Raw genomic sequence first — 17,483 nt, forward strand, 5'->3', positions numbered from 1 at the left:
TGCATCCATGCATCTTCAGGAGAACGCTTAATAGTGTCTGTGCTTACAGAATCAAGTTTCAAAAGAGGAAATATGTAGGGTTGGTGCTAAAAGAACAGAGTGACCATGGATTGCTCTCATTGTGTAGTGAAAAGGAACTTGTGAATAAAACATGGCTGGATGTGGAAGTACTATATTTCAAGTTTATAGGACGAATCGGCAATTTTCATGAATACCATACCTGTAATACATCTAGATCAATGGGTCAGGAGGGAGGAGCGGGTGTCCCCGATGAATTTCAACAACAGTCGGACTCGGCTCTCGACGAATCAAGGTCAGGCACCAGGGACACCACCGGCTCTCTGCTCACCTATGAGTGAGAGAGCTGCAGGAGCTCAGAGTAAGAAGCTGGCAGGCTTTGACTGATGCTGGTGCTGGTAAACCGATGCCTCGCTCGTGCCCCTGCTGTTTGCCCATTGAGCTTGGGCCTGGAGGCCAGACGGCAGGGAAACAACCCTGCCTGCGCCAGTCTGCTCAATTTCAGCCTGATATCTATCACACTCAGACAATCGATGAAGAGTTCTTCACCAACAGCCAACCATGCCTGTAGGGGGATGACCTCCTGATCTTTGTCTGATTTCTTCACCCGTCTCTAATCGAGATCCATACCGCCAGCTTAGCTTGGCTTAGCTTGGCTTAGCTGCCCTCTGGACACAGACCTCTCTCAGCAGGCACAAAGGTCAGCTCCACTGTAGAGTCCATTACCACTAAAAAATACACACATTCCTTTGAAACCTCAGTGGGCCAGGATTAAAGTCAGAATGAATTCAGCCAGAATTTGAAGTGGGATGTTAACAATTATGGGGAGATGTGAGATATGGACATGTGCAGACCCTGTCACTCTGAGATTGATCTGTCAGTCTGGATCTGCCCTTCCCATCTTCCCAGCATTTTTTTTTTTTTTTTTTGCCGTAGTGTACAAAATTTCTTTCACCATTACTGACAGAGTTAGGAGAACTGAGAGGGCTGCAGCGACGGGGATGAAGGTTCACAGCATTCCATTAGCAAAACTAGAATTTAAGTGGTTCCACAGGGTACAGGTTTTCTGTAGTCACAGCAAAATAAACTTTTAACACAAATGCCATGTTTCATGCATGAACCACGCAATGCATCGTGGGTCATCTTCTGAGAATTGCAGTGGCACAGGAAACAAGTCATTTGACCTCACTGCTGGAGGAGCTTTCAGAAGCATTGTGGAAAGGTTAGCTTTCTTAATGGAGACCGATCATTCTCTGATGTCATTGTAATGAGCGAGCTTTGCAGAAATATGTCCTGCAGCAGCAAAATGTGTTCATCTAAAGCTCTAATCACATACCACAAAAACAAAGCAAGGCTGTATGAGAGAGTGTGTTTAAAAGGTAACAAACCTGGTCCCCTCACTTTTAGCTTTTCAATTACAAAAGAATTTCCGAGCATACAATCTTCTACCCTTTGTGACATTGGAAGAATTTGCAATTAAATCTCTGAGTATCTATTCCTTTTGAAAGTAACTCCCACTTTGCAGCAGTGTCATGAAATGGTGCAGCAATTCACCCACTCCATTCCTCACTTGTTACTGTACTTGCAGTCGTGGTGAAAATGAGTGTCAGTTCGTCCAAATACCTTTTTTTTTCTTTTTTCTTTTTTTTTATGTCCTGCGATGACGAAGGAATTAAGGAACATGGAAAATGTAAAGCTGTACAGCGTCAAGTATTCCGATCTTGTTCTGAATTAGCTGGGCATTTATCACAATCCATTGTCCCAATTAGCACTACATGTAGTATGCCACATGTGCATACTGCGGCAGCCTCAATTAGTGCTACCACTTCATCACCAGTCTCTCTGCTGTAGTAGATGCTAATGGATTGCTCACTTGGGGTCCATCCATCAGCCCCTTATTGTAAACTGTATGACTCATGCTATGTGAAGAAAAAAATGCTACTGTTATCCTGTTCCACTAAAATGGCAGGGGCATGCAGTAGAGACTCGACACAAGTGGCTGAGGTTATGAGACAAGGGAAATCAGGTGCTTTCATGTAGGGTGTACAGTACCGGCTCCTCTGATAAACAGCTTGCATGATATTTCGTGTGCATGTGATGCATTTCTGCAGGATTAGCTGGCACATAAGTGCTTATGTCTCTATGCCTAACTATGCGTTTGATGAATGGTTCTCCAGATTTCACTTGCCTGGCAGAGGAGATGTGCATTGCAACAGAGGGAATGGAATCGAAAGGAGTAAAATGAAACATTCATTGGAGGATGTTGATAGATGACTTTATCATGTGAGAGCAGAAGTGGCCAGAGAAGGCCGGGGTGATGATGTATTGTTTAACGATACATTGGAGCGGTACGTGAATACAAACGGCTTCTTTCATTTCGCCTCATCTCTGTGGCCGCGGAGCTCGTGTGACTGAGCACAGTTTGGTGTCTCGACTGGAACAGGAAGACTGATGAGTCCAGATATGATGTATGCCCTGTCCTCCTGCTCCCTCTCCATCACCAGGCATCCACAGCACGGGTAATGATGATGAGGGCAGCCTGGACAGGAGCGTATTACTTCACGATGGTAAAAGATAATGGACCAGCCTCCTACTGTGCAGGGGAATCTGCACAGGAATCCAATTACTGCCTTTAAAATCCATCTCAAGATGACCCAAAAAAACACACAGCTCTTTCGCACTTTAAGTGAAATGGAGGATGCCAACACAAGGAGGTGGAGGGTGACAAGGGAAGCAATTAATCTACATTGTAAATATATTAATGTATGTTTGTATGGAGCAAGCAGAGGAAATATAGGGAGAGAAAAGAGGCGGAGAAAAAAGAGGAAAAGATCTGAAAAAGCAGGTGAAGAGAAGACAGGCCGTGGACAGGCGAGCGGTATCACAGTCGACAGAAAACGTTCTGAGGCATTTCCTCGCTATAAACTGACTAAAAGTTTTGAGTACTCTTTTCATTTTCTGCTTTTGAAATAATTGCTGCATTTGCAGAACTGCGGCTTCACGGTTTGAAATTGGTGACAAAGTGGTGAGCGGCGCTCTGAGCCCTCCCAATGCAGGTGGGTGTGTGACAACACACAGGAGGAGCCCTCTTCAAAGGGAGTGGAAAAAAAGGAGAACTCATCTTTCAAAACGATGTCGCTGCTTTCCCAGAGGTGTCACCCATGGCAGAGCCCATCACTTGGCTGGGGAAATGCAATAAAAAGACCTTTTTATAATAATCAATTCCAGCAAGGGCGCAGTAATTTAGAACACGGCAGAAATGGGCAGGAAACGGGTCTGAGGAGCCATTGAAGTAATAGGCCATAAATGTGATCAAACCCAAAATAAGCTTCCCATTACTAATAGTCATTAGCTTTATTACATTACAACCTTTAGAGACATGGTCAGTTATGGATCCTCATTCAGTTTATGAGATTATTTCTGGTCAAAACACAATTACAGCAGCTTTTCCATTATGACAAAATACAGTCCTAGACTAATTAGTGCTAATTACAGATGAAAGGACTTTCTAGAGCAAAACCACAGTGCTGTTGTGTCAACAGATGCCTTCAGCATGCTCTGTGAAGTCTCCCCTCTCAACTTGATTAAAAAAGATTGGAGAATTTCCCCATGTGTTTCTCCCTCCACACTATCTCTGAAAACAGCCTCCCTTTCCCCCTCTAAGTGTGTTTCTTCCCTTCGCTTCCCCACACTTCTTCTTCTTCTTCTTCTTCTTCTTTCTTTCATCTGTAACCTCGATTTACTGTCAACATAACTGATCACAAAAATATTCCTCTACTGCAAACAAAAAACAATAACGATAACAATGGCATCAAATAGACTGTATGAGAAAGACAGGCTTTCAGTTCATCTCTATGCAGCGATGCAGCACTGTAGCTAACTAAAAAGGCAGCTATAGGCAATCATATTCCTTTCAAAGCTCCATTAAGCAGTATGTTTTGATATTAATGCTGACTGTCTGTGATGTAAATACTGTTGATCCCATTGAGGATCAACACCACAGTTTGCAGCTCAAGGCAGCTCATTACTTTGTCTCTCAGAGACCCAGATCTTTTTTTTCTTACAAGCCAGGGGTTGAAACAAGAGGCGAAAGCATTGAATATTTGACTCTCATTTCACCAATGGTGAGACACAGGACTCTGATGGGTTGTCAGTTTCGGTCTGTTTCTGCTAGATGTGTAAGTAATGTTTAAAGCTTGCCAAAAGGGGTACGTTGACATTTTACAAATCAGATGCTGAATACCGCCAAACCACACTCTTAGAAATTGCCACAGAATTTAAACATCACCTTCCTGACAGCCATTGCCAAAGGGGTTATTTCTAGCGGGAGTGTTTCTACTTGATGTTCTTGCTGAAATCCTTGTGTCCTCAGACTGTCCAGCAGCTAAAATCCAGATGAAATAAGCTCGAAATAGAATCTTAATAACAAGCTTGATACACTCATCTCAGTCATCTTCAATTATTACTGAGTGCTCTGTGAAAAAAAAAAAAAAGAAGAAGCTTAACGAGAAGCAGTAAGCAATTTTTGGATTAATTTGCCCAGGGTTTTACTTCACAGGCTACATACAGTCTGCCCAGTGCTACTGGTGGAGTGTGTTGTAGCTGTGTGTGGCCTTAGATGAAGACTGCAGGTACTCCTCCGAGCTGGCTCTATCCAATATTAATACTATCAATGAACCTCATTGTTTCTAAGCATGTGATTTTCATATATTCATGTACCAAGTCTGCTACCGCTCCATCTTCACTACTCAGCGACTTCAGTTCTGTTTTCTATTGGAAAAATCTGAGTTTGTCTTCCCTTTGGTGGTGAGAGGGTGCTGTCTCTCTCTCTCTGTGTATGTGTGTGTGTGTGTGTGTGTGTGTGTATGTTTAAGGTGGGTTGACAACACTGCTCTTACATTACCTTACTTCCTCTTTTCTATCAGCGAGGAGTGTAGCACAGGGGAGGGAGAGGAACTTATCTGTGGGCCTTTCATGCCACAGTGATCCCAAGTAATCTAATTCAGCCTTCCTCTTTCTCGCTTGTGTGCCTCTCTCATATTGGTGCATGCAGATTGCAAAAGCCTTGCGTGTGTGTGCGCGCGTGTGTGTGTGTGTGAGGGAAGGAGAGCAGGGAGAGAAAAGGGGACAGGCAGGGAGAAAGACAGAGTTAATGAGTTCTGAATGTGTCTGCATGTATAAGTATTTGTGTTGTGTGTTAAGTACCACGGGGTGGCCGGAGATGCAGTGCACCTTGGGAAGTTGTTCTGTGCAGGAGATGAAAGCAGCTGTGTGGAGTCTTAATGGTAAAGCAAAACGCAATGAAACAAAATTGTCCAAAACGACCCTCTATTCAATAAATATCTGACAATAAAAAAAATGTACAAGTATTATTATCAAAAGTAGATACTGTATTTTCAATACACTGTAACCACACAGACACACACACACACACGCACACTGTAACATCTGTTTAACACACACAATTTCTCTCCTGTGATTTCCTGCCTAAATCATCCTTTCCCTAACTGATTTAGCCAAGTTTAGCGAATAATTGTAATATCAGGTTAACTAAGATGGATTTTTGTCAGTGTGAAAAAAAAGAAAAAAAGAAGTTACATGATTGATAGTGAGCCACGAAAGCCCCCTCGTCTATGTGAAATGAGCAGAATAATCAGAGTGAAGAAGCCGACACTTTCAGGACTCAGTGATGACTGGATGTTAGATTTTTTTTTGGGGGGGGGGGGGGGGGGCGTGCTCGTTCACAGATTCATTTTTACAGTAGTGAAATGAAATGAATCAATCGGTAAAGTAAAAATTTGACTGGGAAATGTGTTTTTCAGTGAGCAAGCAAGGGCAAATTCTCTGGTTGAGTCCCTTTTATGAGTAGAGCCTTTGTGAGATAATCATGCAAATTATCTTTGCGTTTTTTTTGTCAGTGGAAGGTGTGGGAGCTCACTATATATTCCTAGAGCAAGGCAAGTATAGTGTTGATACATCAGTGACATGAAAAGGACGTGAGAGAAGGAACTGAAACAATCCTGCAGCATCAGACACATAGCTTCAATTATCCTGAGAGTGGATCAGTGGGTGAGGATGCGCCTCATTCCTCTGAATCCAGGAACAGCCACCCACGGGCATCTATCATCTACACAGCTACAGGCAATATTTAGAGAATAACACTGACACAACAGTCAGGTCTGTATCATACAGATCAGAAGCACCAGAATAGAAGTGAATTCAATCTTTGTTTTAGTAATCAGCGCTGATGTGACAGCACATCTTTCTCTTTAGTCAACACAATTGACATCGCTCATTTTTTTTTTTTTTTTCCCCACCTGAATGTTCTTGATCCAAATCAGACGCAGTGCTTTACAGGTCACTGGGCCGAGCTGTAGAGATGTGTGAAAGGCTCTCTGTGTGAAGTTCTATAGAGGGAGCTTTGGTAAATCTACACAACAGAGTGACTCTGCCTCGCTGAGGGAGACACACAGCTCCAGGCTTACCCTCAGGCCAGAGCCACCCTCTAGACAGCATCTGAGGCCTGCTGGGAGCTACAGATGCTCTCCTCCTGGCCTCCTCGTAAACACACTCTGCGGGCACAGACCTACATTACAGCTCTGCCTCCTCTATCTGAGCAGCAGAGGCGGAAGACGTACTCAGATCTTTTTCTTTGGAGTATAAGCGGTCGTAGCAGTACAGTCTTGCCATTAAAAACCCATCAAGTCATTGTACTTCAGTGTTATCAGCGAAATATAATCAAAGTACTTATTATACAGAACGACCCCTTTCAGAGTGTCATTATGTATGTACTATATGATTGGATTACTGCTGATGTATTGGTGTGTGCGCAGCCTTTTCGTGTTGCAGCTGGTCAAGGTGGATCTAACTTGACTTATTTCATGTTGCGTAGTGTAGAAACTATTTATAATGAGTTTTGAGTGTTTTCTTTATTTAGAATGTCTTCTTCTTCTTCTTCTTGTATTATGATACATGTACTATAATACATCCATGTGCACTTGTTCGATGAAGTTAAAAGCATTGAACAACAAGTGCATGAAGATGTTTTCTGAATATGTTTGTTGATTTGTTTTCTTAGGTTGCAGTGCGGTGAGCTCTCAGGGCCACTGTCTTATTGTATTTAAACGCTCTTCACATTTTTTATATGTAAAATCTGTAAGTAGAGTAAAAAGTGCAGTATTTCCTTCTAAAATATTGTTGAGTAGAAGCAGAAATTCAAATACTGGACTTATGTACAGTACTCAAGTAGATGTACTGTGTTACTTTCCACCACTGCTAAGCAGCAGCTGTTACACTGGCCGTGTGACATTGTTTGTTTGTATTTTATAAATATAAATTCATCATTATCAAAAGTATTTCAATGCCAGTGAAATTACTTTTACGCCACATGATGTTAAAGCAATTACCCTGCTTGTTATTCAAATGTTTATACTTCACTGAAAATCTGGAACGAAACGTGTGACCAGATCATGAATACATTCATCTCTCTTCATCAGGCTGCCACCAGTCATGCTTAAAAGTGCTCAACCATTTCCAATGCAAAGTATTCATCTGCTGAAAGAGAAACATTTGCAAATGTTGATTCAAAGTGTAAATTTAATAGAATATCAGGACGCACTATTTCACATTCAGTGATGAGTGTGCAGCCATCTATTTAGTCGTCGCACTGAGCTGGAAGTGGCATCACTCACCATGGCCAGGGGCACGATGCCTGCAAGGTCCTCCTGCGCCAGCAGGATCTCCGTCTCGGCCTCTTGTGTGGCGGCACGACTGGCTGGGTATTCCACCTGCCAGGCCATCCAGCGGCTGCCCAGCGGCTCTGGGAAGCTTTCCATTTTCAGATCCACCTGGAGCACCCTCTGAACTCCCATCTCAGACCTGCCAGGGTGCAGAAAAAAAGAGAGTGTCAGTGAATGGTTAAGCAGATGGCTTGGCGAGAGTTTTAAAAAGAAAAAGTGTGTGTGTGTGTGTGTGTGTGTGTGTGTGTGTGTGTGTGTGTGCATGTGTGCGCGTGGGGATTCGGGGACTCGTGCGTGTATGCGAGCTCATTCAACCTACTGTCTGCCGTAATGATGACAAACGGTAAAAGCTGATGAATGTGTCTGTGGCTGAAATCTATGACATTTTACCAACTGAGATTCTTCAAAATGTCAAGTCCCTTTGTGTTTGACTCACTGGTCAACCCTCCGCTTTATGGAATAATATCACCCTCTTTTTCCTTATTCCTCTCACACTTTTCCCCAGGTGATGTGCACTGTAAATAGAACCTATAATCTCGCGGCTGCTCCTCGGAGCAGTTCAAAGGAATGCTTCACCCCCGCTAAGGTGTTGATGGTCGGGGTTTGTCACCGGTGCCCTTGTTTGCCGCAGCAGAGTGTAAATATACGGCATCCTCTGGCACGATCTACGGCAGGTCTGAATTAAGTCAGACAAATGGAGAGCATTGATAATAAAATTTCCCATGGCGCCATAAGTCTCTGGTGCTCAGGGTTTAAATATAGCCTGCAGGCAGGAAAGGTCAGCTTTACACGGGAGCCGGAAGAGATGGGAAATGGCACAAGATCTGTTAGCCATGTCTTGCGTGTCAAATGGCAGGACTCGGGGCCAATAAATTTCATGCATGGTCTCTGTGGCACAGTGGCACAAAACAGCATTTTGTAATTTGAGCATGGTGAAGAGGAGAGAGACAGAGAGCGGGAGAGATGAATAAAGCCACATAGTGTTTTGTTAGGAGAGGAGGGTGCATGTGCATATCACGTGGAAAATGCCATAAAGCACACAGCTGAGAAAAAGGCAACTTTAAAAGCTAATTTTAGTATCAAGCAAACAAAACGTTGCCATAAAGAGAGATAATACACGTGATCCGTCATGGAAAGCCAGCAGAGATAATGTATAATGTCTTTAATTATGAATAAGAGACTAAAAACAGTAAAACAATAAATAATACAAAATGTTTTATCCACTGCTCTCATATTCACGTAGGTCTGACACTATTCCCACATCATTCTCATATTATTCAGTTTTATTCTGAGAGACTGAAATATTTGTTGCGCAGCGGAGCACAACAACCCAATTTTCACATCCAACAGAGGTGCGTATAAATAATTAAGATGACAACCAAATAACTTGTATCACATTTCATAACGGCGTACCGATCAGAGTGCCGTAGACGTAGTCGCAGGACTTCCATAACTCTCCCACAATGCCGCGTGAGAGAGACAGATGCTGATCCCTGCTCGTGGACCGGTGAAGCCACGAGCTTCATCAGGCAAACAAAGTTAACAGATGATGCAACGGACGTCCAGAAATAAACCTCTGAGCGCTCCACAGTCGCCCAGCATCACACAGGGCCTGTGTCAGCCATCAGCCCAAATGGCCTACTTTCTACAGCACAGGCACATTTTTACTGCGGAAAGGTTGCTCCGGCAAACATCACACACTTTTCATTTTTCACACACACATGGGGAAAAGAATGGAAGTGACTGTGCAGCAGAAAGGGTTGATGGTGCTGTACACACACTACCCAAGTACAGTACTCGACAAAGTTAAACGGCCCACAGAAAAGACAGAGAAGTTGTCTGTTATTAGGTTTTTTTTTTTTTTTTTTCCCTTCAGAGATGTCAATTATTTCCCTGCTCGCATGATCCAGTTGGCAGAGTTTAATAGCAGCTGTGAATGCTATGAATTTTATGAGGTTTTTATATTTTTTTCCCACAAGAAAGGTGCCAGCAAAATATTGAGGTTATGAGCGTGTACAGTGTGGGGGGGTATAAATAGTCCTCCTGCTTCGTTTTAACATTCAGACATGCTGCTAATTTTGCATTTTTGTGACAGAAATATCCAACTTCAAAAGAAGACCTGAAAAGACGACAGCGGTGTAAAGAACGACTGTAGTGAAGGGTGAAGGGAAGAAATAAGAGGTTAGGTTAATGCAAAGATTAGATCGAGGACAAGAGTGAATACGTATAAAGAGACGCACACCATCCCTTCACTTATGGGCCATTCTTTGGCTTCAGTAGGCGACACCTTTTGCAGGGGAATGAATGGAAACTATATGGCAGCGCATGGAGAATGTCTGCAGGTGCGTGTCTGACTAAGGGGTTCGTGATTTTCAATGCACAAGGCTGGGACTATAATAAATACAATGCTTATGGTGGAAATTGTCTATTTATCGCGTTTTTTATGATGACTCTTAAAAGTCAAAGCTGCTGCTGGTTGTATATCTTGCTAGCCAATAAGTTGTACAGCAGATGGCAAAAGGAGGGAACGATAAACAAAGACATTTTGGGCTCCTTTCCTCACAGAGAAAGCCTGGCAGCGCTCCGCCTTCGACTGTCCGATGTACTTGACCCCTTTTGACACACGTCATAAAATGAAACCTGACAGAAACATCGGTGTCAGGGTGGATGTGACTCAGGCGTTGACTCAGACACATCAACCATATACACACCAGCACGCCATCCTGAGTCGACCCCCTCTCTCTAAGTCTGCTAATCACATGGCTCGCTGGGGGGAAACTGTTCATTTCTCTGTCACTTCCAGCATGCGGCCTAATTCAATTAGCAACAAAGGGCCTGTGGATGTGTGCCACACAGCTGGCCTCAGCCTGATAATTATCTGTAAACTAGCTGTGGTTTGACTAAATCTGAGGCCAGACAGACGACCGGAGGGCAGCCAAAGGCAACAGAGAGGGGCTCAGTAGATAACAGGCCCTAAAGTTGGAAGCAGCTGGCCCTCTGGCTTTAGAGACTGGACTGGAGAGGAAATCAGACTTGACAAGATGCTGCCCGAGACGGCTGACAACCGACTCACTGAGAATTGCACGGAGGTGGCTGAGAGGATGCTGTTTAGCCACATTTGGGATGGCCATAAATCACCACGACACCAGCGGCTCCGTAGGACACGCAGGGAATAGCTTAGCACCACAATGCATTTGTTTAAGAAAGAGTTACACTTTTACACATGTTTGTTTTTCAACGGATCAAATAAAGGAATACAGAAACAATACATAGATAGCTTATAGCTGCCATGCTAAAATAACCAGCTGCTGGCTATTATAATACTTTAAACAGACCGATATGAGGGTGGTATCAATCTTCTCATCTAACTTTCAACAAATAAGCAAATAGGGGCTATTTCCCAAAATGTCAGACTATTGACTATTGACTACTGTCACATGTGACAAAATCCCAAATAGTTGCTGATCAATTTTCTGTCGATGAAATCCTTTCAGCTCTTCTTTGCAAATATACAAACTCTTAAAATCAGGTGCTAGCGCATTATTAGAATAATATTCTCAACGTTCGCCACATGTCCTTTCAAAATGTGTTATCAACAAATCCAAACTTCTATTGTTCAACTCCTGTCTTCACTAATTACACAGTCGAAAGAGCTCTTCGCAGCGCCACCTTATCTTGATTGGAGCATGTTAGAGAGCTATTGGATTTTTTGGCTGCAAGAAGGTTAAAGAAAGTTAGATTTAAATGTCAAAATGAATAAACAGACACAAGACGAAGTTAGTGGAGGATTTTCCTTTTTTAAACAGATTTCTCCAGAGAACGAGCTATAATTGAAAGAGCTTCTATTGTTCCATTATCAAACTCACTGTGTCATTGTGACACTTCTTGTTTAATCTCCCCCTGATGTGATAGGGATTCATGTGTCCACTGCCTCACCCAATGGGGTTTAGAGAATAAGGCAGAGAGAGAGACAGACAGGTTTGTCTTTGTGGGATAAATAAAGCGACATTTTCAGATCCATTTTCTTCATTTCTCAACCTGTAGATCAAGTATTCCTGGAAATCCCCTGGTGTCGTCGTAACATTAAAACAAGAGAATGGTTTGGCTTCATGTCTGGCAAAACATTTGAAGAGTATGTTTTATGTATAAGATACTAGATTAAGATGTAGAGTTTTCATACCACAAAGGGCCATAACAAACTTTAGCAGAGCAGCACGTAACGCTGCAGATTCACTGTAACAAGAGATGTTGAATGGAAACAGAATGGCAGATGAAGATGCATAATGCAGGCTGGTGGAACCAGAGGAGATGCTGTCCAAAACAGTCTGAGGCAGTGGTGTTATTGTGTATGTGTGTTTGTGTGTGTTTGTGTGTGAGGGGGGCCTCAACTCTAAACTACTCGTGGAGGGAAAAAAATAATCAAATTTGTGGCTTCAGTGGTGCTTGAAAACAGCACCCAGAAACTCTGCTGTTCTCATGCTCCGTCACCTGGAACAGCAGTAAACCAGTCAGCACAATGAAGCCAGGACACACACATACACTCACACATGCAGCCACAGACACACACACACACACACAAACACACACACACACACAGTTATGCATATGTGTATGCGTGTACACAGTATATCCCGTACAGCAGAGCATCCATGTATGAACCTGTGCCTGCGCACACACACAGACAAACAGTGTGGTCCTGACCACTCATGCAAGATGAAGTTTTCTGAATCTAATATAAACATCAATATGCAACAAACTCTCTTGACTACTGTCACCTGTTGTACTGTAAAACATAATGGCTGCTACATGTGTTTGTGTTCTCCACAAAACCCTCTGCTGCTTGCAGAGCTACAGCTTGTAAGTCAACAGATATCACAAATACACCAAAACCTTCCTCTGCAAAACACGGTGGTGCAACAATGAGTGTGACCCACTCTTTAAGAGACTAAATATTTACACAATTAAGAAAGATTGATTGTCGGGCCACAACTAACATTTATTTTCATTATTCTTTCTCAATTAACATTTGTTCAGAAAAGAGTAAAAACTATCCGTAAGTTTCCTCCCTTCCGAACTGGTGTCCTCCAAAGATTTTGTTTTGTCCTACAAGTTCAAAACGCAAAGATAAATAATTCATTTTACAGTGATGAAAACCAGCAAATCCTCACAACTGAGGAGCTGGAAACAGAGTGTGTGAAAAGTTTTCATTAAAAATGACTCAAATTATGAAATAATTGGTTTTCAAAAAACTTGCATTCAAGACACTAAGTTTCTGTATTATTAATTATTAATAATGATGGATAATGGGTCTTTTGGTACCTGCTACTATTTTTACAACAGTTGAAAAAAACCATTGCAACTACATATTACCACAGCTGAAACCAGGAATTTAGGAAGTACAAATAAAAAGTCCTTTACATGCAATTGTATACTTAACATACAATGTGAATTTGAAATGTAAGAATAAAGATATATGTATCTTTGTTCTTACATTTCAAAGCTGTACACACAAAGCCAGAAATATAATTCTGGTGGAGAAATATGAAATCCCTTAATTTATGTTTTTGGCCTAAAATAGTCTTATTTGAAAAATTGGACTGCAATTATAGAATTTAAACAACTCTTCTTGAGGTTGTTTAAAACCCAGAAATACAGTAAAGACATGACCTCAGTGGCAGCTACCACCCAGACTAACATCAGTGACTGGTGTTTTTGGTCACATGTGTAAAATATGGGAAATAAAAGGGATGAAAACAGATGCATGAATAATTGGACGGATATGTCATATGATATGACAACAATAATGGTACATGAATAGGAGCTGTTAATGTTATTAGGACAGACAGAACAGTCTGGCCCATCAGAATGAATATCTTACATGAGGGGCCCATTACAAGTAAATTGCCGCAGGCTGCTTCCAGAATCTCTTTTTAGGCCTGATTTCTGAGAAAGGAGCCCAGCGGTCACAGCATGGAGTGTAATCTCTCTGCTGAGGGAACCCTGACCACAAACCAGAGTACTCAAGTCACATTTTCACAGCCCCTCTGCAATCAAAGCAAATCACTCTAAGCCTGAATGTACTGTAGTCATGGATACGTTCAAAAGCCAAAATGTCAGCGCAGACAACAGAAAGCATCAATTTGAAAAGCAAAGGGAAGAAACGGCGCCTATGGACCGGAGATCCATGGACACTTATTATTAGTTAAAATGTATTAATAGGCTAATTTCATAGTACATTTTGTGTGTGGAGGTCAAGAACTGTACAGGAATATCAAACTTCCTCTAGTTAGGCAGAAGAAACTTGAGCACAAAGCAGGTGTGGTAAGTCCATTAGTATTTTTATACTCCAAAGAATTTTTTCCAGTCAGACACAGTGCGTTTCTGAAAAGGGTGGGAAGCAGGGGTTTCAGAGTTGGCGGGGTGGGGTTGGGGTTGGAGGCGTAGGAGGAAAGGAACCCCCAGACGCCTATACCCAGCAGACCTTTTCAATTCAGCCATGTCCAGAATGGAAAGAAAGATAGTGACAGAAGGAGAAAAAGGTGTAAACTCCCACTGAAACACTGTGGAATAAAGGGAAGACAGGATGTAGAATAATAGTGATAAATGTCAGCGAGGTGTAGCTGCCTCTGTGGCTTCGGAGGTTCATGATTATGCGGAGATACTGTATATGGTATGTAGTGGCCACAGGAGAGTTAGAGCCAGATAGAAGATGCGGGAATTGTACAAGCGTGCAATTGTCAAACAGACAGCACAATACAGTAAGTCAGCTTTTCCAAAAATCAAGACCCACCTTCATTTCTAAACCAATTTCAAGTGTGTCTTGGTTCTAAAAGTGTCAACATGAAATTTCTCTCAAGGTTGGACCCACTATAAGGAAATAAAACCACCGAATTCAAAGCATCTAATTCTGTTTTTCCTTTTCCACAAACAGTGTTCCTGTAAGCTATAAACATCCCTCTGTACAAAGTGCCCGCAGACGGGACCCCACAGCCACCACGCAGCCCCCAACATTAACCTGTCAATATGACATTGAAAACGACGCCAATTTTACATTTGATTAAACTTTAATGCCGAGCTGCCTCTGAACGTATGGGTTTGTGTTGAGTGCGTGGGCGTGTGTGTGCGCGCGAGTGTGTGTTTATACGGATCTGTGAGTACGTGCGGGATTTCTGTATTTCAAACATGTCAAAGTGTCTCCTACGTGAAGGCTGCAGCGAGAGGCCAGTCAGGCGAGCCGGGGCCATCCCTCATGTTGTGATCATTTCCTCCCGGGATCCTAAACCAATACCTTTTGATTTACGGTGGGTCAACTGACATTCATTTACACACCTTTAAACTGGCAGAACAAAAATAGAGGAAATAATAAAGCAGGGTGTTAAAAGAAGCTCTCTTTTTAAAGGTTGTGTCAGAGGTGTGGGAGTGCGATGGAAAAGCACAGATTCTGGTAACAGTCGTTTAAACTTTAGAGCAGGAAGCATAAATCCTTTGCCATGTCTGTTTTTTTTTTTTTTGGTATACAAGTTCTTCTTGAGTACACTCCGCACTGTCCTGCCATAATACAAATCCCTGTGTGTGTCTAGCACACTTTGCTCAGTAGCTGCTAATGTTAAACAAGAATACAAAACAGTCGGATGTATCTAGAGAAGAAAGTACAGGGTTTTTTTGAGGGTTTTGGAGTTTATTTCCTCTTCGTCATTCTGCTATTCAACCACAGACTTCATTTTATATCAAAAGTTACAATCGGGGCGTCGTGTAGCGTAGTGGTCTAAGCAGGCGCCCCATGTGTAGAGGCTACAGTCCTCGCTGCAGTTGGCCCCGGTTCGAATCCCGCATCGGACAGCCTTTCGCTGCATGTCATTCCCCCTCTCTGCCTCCCTGTTTCCTGTCTCTCTCCACTATACTATCAAATAAAGGCATAAAAAAGCCCAAAAAAATATATAAAAAAAAAAAGTTACAATCAATTTAAAAAATATGATGCTTTGTTACAGATTAACGTAGTTACATCGTCTCTTTTAGTCTCTCTGACCAAATGCAACAGCAAAATGCTGCTTACACGTTAATGAATCACTTCTATGACTCAATATGAATCAATAAGTTAATATACAATGATATATAAGTCACTGGGGCTGTTTTTGGCCACTTAAAGTATCTTCTGCTGATAATATACTTTTACTTTTTTAATACACAACTTTGACTTGTACAGGAGTATTTTTCTTACTATATTTGGTCAGTAGAAACTAATGTGTTTGTTTTACAGGAGGGTCGGGAGATGTTTATTACGACAACTTGAAAAGTGTTCGTTGGGACACTATTGACTGCAAAGTTCGAAGCTGGTGTCTGATCGGGGATCTTTTCTGCACGCTCCTCATCTTCTCTCTGCACCCATTCCTTGTCATCTCTGTTGTCCAATCAAGGTATAAAGTTCCTGGAATAATAAATAATAAAAATAATTCTAAAATATAGGAAGAGATATACTCTCAAAAAGGTGTTCTACATCACACTCCTTTGTTCTTTGAAATGACAAGAAATAAATTCTGTAAATAAAATTTCCATTGATCTCATTCTCCAGGAGCGCATAAAAAAAAAAAAGAAGAAAGATCGGGCTGGTACATTTCAAATAACCTACAGTGCCTGAATTAAAACCCACTTTTAATAAGCATCAGATTCCCTTTAATTTAATCATTTATTCTTTACCCCTTTCTAACATGCACACAGAGAAAAGGGCTGAGCACTATTAATTATACGATTATAATGAAGCATGGGCACAAACCGAGGGCTTCTGGCTTGTGTGCATCAAACCCAATAAGGGGATCAAATTTCCGATTAGCTTAACAGTTTTCTGCAGCATTCATCAGCTAAAATATTCAACTCCCACACGCACACACACACACACACACACACACACACACACACACACACACACACACTGCTCTTTCTCTCTCTGTACGGGAAATGGGGGAATTCAGTCTTCCTAGCTGCCACATTTGGACTGAGAAGCATTTTTGTCATTGCTTTGCTTTTGCTTTTATCACTCAAATCATTTACTGGCACTTCAATAAAAACGTTTAGTTGGCAGGTTGGTCAGCTTCTGTACAGAAGCTAAAAGACAGTATTTTACACATACATTTTATCAGTGCAGTAATATGGTGTGGCAAGAAAGTAGAGACAGTATATCTCCAGACAGTCAGGCTAGTTAAAAGTCAATTTGTCTGGGGGGTATAAAAAGGGGAAGGATGTTGGATGTAAAAGGTAGAAGAGTGTCAGGAGGGGAATATTCCATTAATACATTTGTTTCTTAACTCGCTCCGGATTGCCTTCAGGGAAACAAGGCACAGTCAGTGTGTTAGCCCAGGCACAAACAGTGGCATATCAATTCCCAGACAACAAAATCTCATCTTGGAGTTAATGAAATGCACCATGCCAACAATAGTCTAATCAAAACTAAATGCTTTTCTGCACTGCGTCGTCATTAGAGTCCATCAGCTGAAGTAGGCTCCACGGTGTAATCGATCCATAATGACGGTAGTTCTCATCACCAGTGACCTCAGACTCTTTTGCATCAAACATCACTTCCCAGTCAGCTGCACTCTATATCTGCCTCATTCATATCTAAATAGCAAATTGCAATATAATAAATTGCTACTTGTGCCGACGGTTACACTCAATTTTCCCCACATCAAATCACTCATCTCAAGGCTGGATAACAGACATTTACCACTGGGAACG

The 17,483-nt window shown here is 42.1% G+C and overlaps 1 protein-coding gene across 1 annotated transcript in view; it reads right to left on the bottom strand.

Annotated features, from left to right (window-relative positions):
* si:dkeyp-14d3.1 (transmembrane protein 132C) overlaps positions 1–17,483 on the bottom strand; it is a 129,728-nt gene that overhangs the window by 28,920 nt on the left and 83,325 nt on the right. Inside the window, exon 4 of the mRNA XM_056376537.1 lies at positions 7,710–7,896. Coding sequence (XP_056232512.1) covers positions 7,710–7,896 — 187 coding nt within the window. The remainder of the gene's footprint in view (positions 1–7,709; positions 7,897–17,483) is intronic.

This window comes from Seriola aureovittata, chromosome 5 (assembly GCF_021018895.1).
Source record: "Seriola aureovittata isolate HTS-2021-v1 ecotype China chromosome 5, ASM2101889v1, whole genome shotgun sequence".
NCBI lineage: Eukaryota > Metazoa > Chordata > Actinopteri > Carangiformes > Carangidae > Seriola > Seriola aureovittata.